Genomic DNA, 8,721 nt, shown 5'->3' with positions numbered 1-8,721 from the left:
TGTATCTGAAAGAGTCAAAATTACATGGGAGTAGGATAGCAGTGATTATTTTGACACCATTGAAAGGCTTGTGATTAGTTCCACAGCCTGAACAAAGAACAATGAAAAGCTTTGATTGAGCTCTTACAATACAGCTTTGACATTTCAAACCTTGGGTAAAATTGCTCTTTGGTTACAGCTGGTCAGGGCTTGGGAATGACCAACAGGAACATCTGAAATGAGACTCTACCATGGGTAAAGAGCATCTGTGCCTTCATCTATAATCTCTAGAGAACATCATCCCTTCTGAGATCAGGATCCATTAAGTTGAATTCAAATTCTCCACTTTGGCAGTGAGCACTTCTGGAGAGATCTGGTTATTTTTTTGAGGAGGAAGGAGACCTCCCCATAGGATTTCCATTCATAAAAAAAGAGAAAAAATGGGAAAATTCAAACATTCCAATCTTGAAATGCAGCTACAAGGTAAGTCTTTGCTGGAAGACCAGTGTTAGACCAGGCCCAGCATTTTTTTCTTCTCCCCAGCACCATAAGGAGTAAGCACAACAAAGACACAAACTCCTCTTTCTTGTGCTTCTCCAGATCCTATGAATGGTGCTTTTACAACATTTTTTTTACAAAAATATAATTAAATAACAGCACAACTCTTAGGAGAAGCATCTGAGCGAACTGAAGGTGTTTAGGTTGGAGAAGAGGAAGCTGAGGGCAGACCTTGCTCTCTACAACTCCCTGAAAGGAGACTGTAGTGAGGTGGGTGTTGGTGTCTTTTCCCAAGTAACAAGTGATAGATGAGAGGAAAAGGCCTCAAGTTGCACCCAGGGAGGTTTAGATTGGAGATTAGGAACAATTTCTTCCCTGAAAAGCTTCTCCAGGGAGGTGGCTGAATCAGCATCCCTGGAGGTGTTTAAAAGCTGGGTAGATGTGGTGCTGAGGGACATGGTTTAGTGGGGGACTTGGCAGTGCTGGGTTAAGAGTAGGACTTGATCTAGAAGGTTTTTTCCAACCAAAACTACTCTGTGATTAGTTCAGTTTTAAATCAAAAGATGGCAACTGGCTCTATTTTAGGCAGACCTACTACTTCCTGGAGCAGTGATGTTCAACTTCATCTCTCAACTCGGTTTTGAAAAGAACAGTGTCCTTCTTGACATCCATCCCAGCAGGTGGGGAGAAGGAAGAAGACAAAGACAGACTTACAAGGCAAAAGTTGTCCACAACAGGGACAATTTAAAGCCTAGACCCTGTTTGCTGCAATCAGCTTCCCCCTAGGCTCAAGCAATCCATGCTAGAGATGCCACTACTGATGATACAGAAGACGTTTAAAGAACACAACATCTCAAATGAAGCCTGAAACACAGTTGGAACAAAGCAAGCAAGACTGATTCCCATAGCTCAAGGCTGTCAGGATGGAAAAACCAATAAACATTTGGCAATAACAGAGACCTTCCTTCCCGACATAGCTCTTCTCCTTTTACAGCATCATCTGGCTTTAAAAACGTCTGCTTTTCCTCTGTGCTGCATTTGGCTGCCAAGTCTAAGTCTGGCAGGGATGGATCTGCCAGCTTCTTGGCTCTCTGTTACAAAAAGAGAACATTATAGAGGAGAATTTGTGAGTTAGCTGATTTGTAAACACTACAGCAAGTCCCCATGTAAACACGTTGCTTATGTCCCTATTATTTCCCTCCAGCAGTTTACCTGGTGCCTGATGCTGAACTCCAGGATCTTCCTGTCCTATAGATATTACAGTTGCTTCACATGTTAAAAAAAACAAAACAAAACAAACAAAAAAACCCCAGCTCTCTTCTGCAGCATAAAAAAAAACCCCAACAAAACAGAACCCTTAATTAAATAGTACTCACAAAGTGTCCTGATAATTAGAATAGGAGAATCACTGGCAATATTTTGAATAGAAATGAGATCTGCAGGTGCACTCACAGTTGTAGGGTAGGATGCAGTTCAGATGGAGCCAATTAGAGAAACAGAACAGGTAAACAAACAGCAGAAGGGTCTAGACACATTTGCTCATTTAACACTGTTCCTCTTGCTATTGTGTAAAAAAGTCTGTTCTCAGATTGCCTGCTAAGATGAATGCTGCAGTTGTTAGCTGAACAAAAATCAATTAAAAGAAACTGGGTGCTTGCTTAGGAAGTGTGTGAAGTTTTGGGTCTGCTGTGGCCTTTCACTCACAAGGACCTTCCAAACCTTGAATCCCAGCACGTGGGATCCTTTCCAGTTGCTGTGGTGGAAAAGACTTCTATGTGAGTTCCCTTCCCCAAACCCAGGTTGGTGATGCAGAAAAGCTTTCAAGCTTCAGAAATAACATCTGCTGGCAAAACGGGATTGCCATCGTTGAGGGAACACCACCCACCTCTGAGAAGTGGAAAGAGAGACAGACTCAAGTGTCAGTCTTGTGCATAAAATGTATTTATTGTTGGCATATTCATCAGGACTTGATAGGAGTGAGGAGCACAACAGAATAGTTTCATGTAAATAAAGGCCATGTTACATCTGAAGTGTTAGAGATCATTAACATCATTCCAGCAGAAGGCCTGGGGAGAGACTTCATGAAGTGACATAATTTGTGGAATAAATTAAAGCTCAATTTACATCATTAGACATCCTAGGGAAAACTTTCCTGCCAGCAATGAAGCCAGGCTGTACAGTCAGGAGCAGCAGCTGACCTGCCCACAAAGTACCACCACGTCCCAGCACACCAAGTGTTACATACCCCATTCCCTTTGACAGTGAGAAGTTTCTACAAAGAAATAGCAGCATTTGAAGGAGATTTCCCTTTTCTAAGGTCAGTGAAAGGTTCTTTTCTTTTCCTTCCTTCAATCACCCATAAGTGGGTTTTACTAAGACTGAACATGTACGGTTTCTGATGGAATAAGATACGGGTCTTGGCTTTCCAAATGGCCACACTGATTGAGCTGTGATGGCTGCTGCTCTTGAAATGGCTCTTCCAGTTCTTCTCTTTATTGGTCTGCCCTGTAAATGGGCTGTCGTATCATTCTTGGGAAAAAAATGCTCTTCTGCTGAAATTAGAGTTGATGGTCTTGTGCTTGATTTGGACAATGCCTTTATCCTCCTCTCCCAAGCATGCTCTGCTAAGAGAACAGTCAAGAGGGAAGGGGAAGAGAGAGAGAGAAACATATATTTTGGTAACTCAAAGTTATTCCAGAGGCTCCCTGAAGTTTGGCTAAAATGCCTTTCCAGGATTTGCAGTTTTTAAAACACCAATGCAGGAAAAGAAATATTGTCAACAGGGACATCATCACAGAGCCAAGTCACAGCAGCAGAATGAAGCAATTTGAGGACTCTCCAAGCCAGCCATTTGGAGGCTTGAAGAGCTGCAGTAATGATTCCTTTTTATCCATCCTAATGCTCTCATGGCTCTAGTGCTATGGCTATTAAAGAAATTAAAATATCTGTGCTTAGCGTAAGATAAAACCCCATTCCCAGCAATTACACACTCAAGGAAATAGGTCCTGAAGTCCTACAACACAACATGCCTCCCCCATCATCAAAAACTCACAGTCTGAACACACTGCACTGACCCAGTGCTTCATTAATAACTCCAGAGCATGGTCAGGCCATGAAGAATTAAAATTACAGATCTGTAGTAAGCCAAGAGTTATTCCTCCTGCCATGCCAGAGCTCTGCCATCAAGGTCTTGACTCTTCAGAGTGGTCCCTGGCCTCTACCATGAAAACATAGACTTGCAAGGACAGTTTCTAGGGCTCTACTAAGAACTTACTACTGCCCTGATCTAAAAATAAGGAACGAGCACATAGAATCATAGAATCATAGAACTGGCTGGGTTGGAAGGGACCTCAGAGATCATCAAGTCCAACCCTTGATCCACTCCCACTGCAGTTCCCAGCCCATGGCACTCAGTGCCACATCCAGGCTCTTTTGAAATAGCTCCAGACACGGAGAATCCACTACTTCCCTGGGCAGTCCATTCCAATGCCTGATCACCCTCTCCAGAAAGAAATTCTTTCTAATCTCCAACCTAAACCTCCCCTGGCACAACTTGAGACCCTGCCCTCTTCTCTTGCTGAGAGTTGCCTGGGAAAAGAGCCCAACCCCCCCCTGGCTCCAACCTCCTTTCAGGGAGTTGGAGAGAGTGATGAGGTCTCCCCTGAGCCTCCTCTTCTCCAGCCTCAACACCCCCAGCTCCCTCAGCCTCTCCTCACAGGATCTGTGCTCCAGTCCCTTCACCAGCCCAGTTGCCTCCTTTGGACCTGCTCTAGCACCTCAATCTCCTTCCTGAGGGGCTGAGGGGCCCAGAACTGGACACAGGACTCAAGATGTGGCTTCACCAGAGCTGAGCACAGGTGCAGAATCCCTTCCCTGGACCTGCTGGCCACACTGTTCCTGATCCAGCCCAGGATGCCATTGGCCTTCTTGGCCACCTGGGCACACTGCTGGCTCCTGTTCAGCTTCCTGGCAATCCAGACTCCCAGGTCCCTTTCTGTCACTCTGTGCCCAGCCTGGAGCTCCCTATGGGGTTGTTGTGGCCAAAGTGCAGGACCCGGCCCTTGGAATGTTGAACCTCATCCCGTTGGAATCAGCCCAACTCTCCAGTCTGTCCAGGTCCCTCTGCAGAGCCCTCCTGCCTTCCAGCTGATCCACACTCCCCCCAGCTTAGTGTCATCTGCAAACTTGCTGATGATGGACTCAATCCCCTCATCTAAATCATCAATAAAGATATTGAACAGAACTGGGCCCAACACTGATCCCTGGGGGACACCACTAGTGACCGGCTGCCAACTGGAAGCAGCCCCGTTCAGCACCACTCTCTGGGCCCGGCCCTCCAGCCAGTTCCTAACCCAGCACAGGGTGCTCCTGTCCAAGCTGTGGGCTGACAGCTTTTTCAGGAGGATGCTGTGGGAGGCGGTGTCAAACACTTTGCTGGAGTCCAGGTAGACCACATCCACAGCCTTCCCCTGTGGGGAGCTGTGGGGTCACACCAGTGGGGTCAGCTGATCATAAAAGGAGCTCAGGTTGGTCAGACAGGACCTGCCTTTTTTAAACCCGTGCTGGCTGGGTCTGATCCCTTGTCTATCCTGCAGGTGCTGTGTGATTGCACTGAGGATGATCTGTTCCATAACCCTGCCAGGCACTGAGGTTAGGCTGTAGTTTTCCAGGTTCTCCTTCCATCCCTTTTTGTGGATTGGTGTGACATTCACCAACTTCCAGTCATCTGGGATGTCCCCAGGGAGCCAGGACTGTTGGTAGATGATAGAGAGAGGCTTGGCAAGCTCTTCTGTATGTATGGATACTACTTGTCTAGGGCAGCGAGGAGAGGAGAAAGTGGGATCTCATGGGACTGAGCAGCTAGAAGGATGCTGGAGGTCATCTGTGTTCACTGTGTTCACAGTTTGACACTGACCAAGGCAATCAATTTGTTACTGCCTATAAAATCTATGAAATGGGGAAGACAGAAATTATGAGTTTCCTTGTGACTGGAAGGGAACTGTGAATTTTTAGGGTTTATGTCAGGAGGAAGCCCAAAAAAATCTTACAGGAAACCTACAAGCAGATGATTTAGGTATTTGAGAAGTATCTGGCCAGACAGGGCACATCATCTTGCAAGTCTGGACTGCACTGAGTGATGGAAGTTAGAGCTCAGGAAAATTAAAAATAAAGAGAAATGAAAAGCTGTTGTCCTCTATATTTTCAACCAACTTCTCAGGGTACTTCTAAAAATAACCTGGCAAACCATTCAACTAGATCAAACAGTAAGGATTAAGAGATGTCCTGCAAGGAGCAGGACAGCAAGCACATGAAAAGATGGGAAAAGTCTTTGTGGTCACAGAAATATCCTCCAGAACCCATGGTAGAGAAGTACCTGCTGAAAAAATAAAAAAGGAGTTGCTTCTTTTTATGCTCCCTATGTGCTGCTGCAAACAAAAATAAGGGAAACTTTTATTAGTTAACCAAATCTTCAACCTCAGTTTGACAGCATCCCCATGGAGATTTCTGTAAACCTGATAAAGGTTACTTTACCTGGAAGACTCTTTTTGCAGTGGTATTACAGAAACTTGCTCGAAGCCATTGCTGGGCTGAATATTAACTTTACAGAAATTCAGCACTGCATAAGTTAAGGCAGGAAATTCCCAAAAGATCTAAGAAGAAGTGTGTTACTTTTATTTAGTGTCCTAAGGAAAAAAAAAAAGTCACGGGTATTTGTTCATCCCATGAATATTTCTGCCCAGAAAATTTCATCTTCAGACAAACTCTATGATTCTATGAAATCAGGAAGTCCCAAGGGTTGCTTAGGTTTTTGTCTGCATATTGGGGAGTTTTTAGTATTCTTTACTGACTCATGACATTTAACATCACCTAAAAAAATCATGTATTTAAAATATTTACCTTCTGCTTTTTTCATAAGACCAATGCAGGCATAACTCTTCCATACTCAACTTCCAGCATTTAAGGTGGTATTAAATGGTGGCCATAAAAGCCAAGGATTTTTATTGTGTTTCAGTTCAGTGTTTCCAGCTACACTCACACAGATTTCTCCATTGGACTGGAAAATAGACTCTAGTAAAAACACTGGAGGATTGGGGCTAAAATAATGGTTTTATTCTGACTAGGACACATGATTAAGGACCACTCCATCCTACAAATTAAAATAATGGTTGCAGAAGGCTGAAGAGGCTGAAGGATAAGTTTGTAGCCAGGCTGTCAGACACCAGCAGTCACTGGTCTCATTCTTTGAAATACTTTCAAATCTCACCTGCCAGCAGAGACTTGAATCCCTCCAAAATTCAGTGGTCCCACAGGAACCTATTGCAGAGACTTCATTAAACTACAGTCTGGTTGTGTTTCTATATAGGAATTAGGACTCCCTGTAGCCCAGGGGAAATTAAAAAATAAATATATATATATATATAAAAATAAAATCAGGGTATTTTAGCAGCCACCTCATCCATATCAGTGGATGGTAGACTTGGATAAGTGATAAAAATGCCACTGGAAGGTTTGTGTTAGTACAGTGGATGGTCTGGCTGGAGTTACTTCAGCAGTGGGAGCACAAATAAATGCCACAGACAGTCCTAATATCTTCCCCTTAATGGCTCCATTAAGGAGGTTTTGCTCTCTGTGACTATGATAATAAAATGGAAGCATTAATAATAGAGTTTAATTTCTCTCCCTAGCTCCTCGTGAGTTGGGGAGAAGATTTAAAGTGAAGATACAACAAGGTGTCAAACTCCTCTGAATTAACAGCTCTCTGGGCCTTCCTAACAAGGGGAGAAAAGGACAGATAGAGACATGAGATTACAGACAGGATGAGAAATAAGGAACATAGAGAAGAGAGGGCGAGATAATTATAAGCAAGATAGGAAGGAAAGAGGAGTCAATAAATTCAATTTATGAAAAGCACAGAGTGTGCTCAGCCTGAGCACAAGTGCCCAGACTCACTGCCAGGAAATCGGATTAGTTAAGTTATTTGGTTTTCAATATCTTGGTCTATTCCCTCTAGCAAATTTTCCTCTTTGTTTGTTCCTTGTAGCCAGTGTCAGTTAACTTTTTCATTTCTGAACCTGCAATTTATCCCACTCCTCTGCCTTCCAACCCAGCACACACACACACCAGGTAATTTTGCAGGATTTTATAAGAGTGTTTAGCAATTATTTCCAAGTAACTCTTCCCCTGGACTTCTGGGCAATGAGTGAGTAAAAATAATTACAATTACAGCTAGAGCTGTGGAGGACTGATGTTCACTATGAAAAACAATTGTTGCAAATATTTCCATCATAAAAGGCTTCTTCTCCTCTGTTATCATAAAGAGAGAATTCTCATCTTGAAGCACGTATGGAAGAGAATGAGAAACATTTAGGAAACACTTTTAACTACTTGACAGGCTTGCTTGAAGATTTTCAACAAAAAAAAAGGTGTTTAAAAGGGTTCAAAAACCTAATGCTCATATTTATGCAATTTCATTTTCCTGCACCTTCTGAACATGAATTAATTCATCCTCAGTCTTCTGCAGAAACTCCTCTCAAATACAAACTTTAGGTACAGCCCTGTATAAGTAATTCATCTCATTTTTTTTTAGTTACTTTAAAAAAGAATATAAAATTTAAAACACAGTAACTTAGTGTTCCAGATATTCCACAGTGAAATTCTAGACCACTACATAACAATATTATTCACTGGCCTGTTTTTTAAGTTGTCTCAAACCTACCCATGGCCCAGTAACTTCAGACTGGATTTTAGGATACAGAAATCACACTAAAGGAAAAGTTAGAAAAAAATAAATATAGACACTGATTATTGCTTGCCACAGTGGGAATAAAAAATAAAATGGAATAAAAAATAAAAAACAAAGATGATGAATGATCTAGAGCAGCTGAGGGACCTGGGGGTGTTTAGTCTGGAGAAAAGGAGGCTGAAGGGAGATTTTCTCACTCTCCACAACTCCCTGGAAGGAGATTTGGGGGAGCTGGGGGTGGTCTTTGGTCTCTTCTACCAAACAACAAGCAATGGGACAAAAGGAAATGGCCTCAAGTTGCACCAGGAGAGGTTTAGATTGGAGGCTGGGGGGGAGTGTGGATCAGCTGGAAGGCAGGAGGGCTCTGCAGAGGGACCTGGACAGACTGGAAAGTTGGGCTGATTCCAATGGGATGAGGTTCAACATTCCAAGGGCCGGGTCCTGCACTTTGGCCACAACAACCCCATGGGGAGCTCCAGGCTGGGCACAGAGTGACAGAA

The 8,721-nt window shown here is 43.4% G+C and overlaps 1 protein-coding gene across 2 annotated transcripts in view; it reads right to left on the bottom strand.

The window, feature by feature from the left end:
- Nucleotides 1-2,396: 2,396 nt before the first annotated feature.
- CHCHD3 (coiled-coil-helix-coiled-coil-helix domain containing 3) overlaps nt 2,397-8,721 on the bottom strand; it is a 194,554-nt gene continuing 188,229 nt past the window's right edge. Inside the window, exon 8 of one of the 2 annotated variants that reach the window (XM_008493056.2) lies at nt 2,397-3,101. In XM_008493056.2, coding sequence (XP_008491278.1) covers nt 3,075-3,101 — 27 coding nt within the window. In that variant the 3' untranslated portion in view covers nt 2,397-3,074. The remainder of the gene's footprint in view (nt 3,102-8,721) is intronic. The other variant, XM_030457356.1, reaches the window with a different exon arrangement.

Source organism: Calypte anna, chromosome 1 (genome assembly GCF_003957555.1).
Source record: "Calypte anna isolate BGI_N300 chromosome 1, bCalAnn1_v1.p, whole genome shotgun sequence".
NCBI lineage: Eukaryota > Metazoa > Chordata > Aves > Apodiformes > Trochilidae > Calypte > Calypte anna.
Note: the sequence above shows the minus strand (reverse complement) of the source record. Positions and strands in the feature narration are given on the sequence as shown.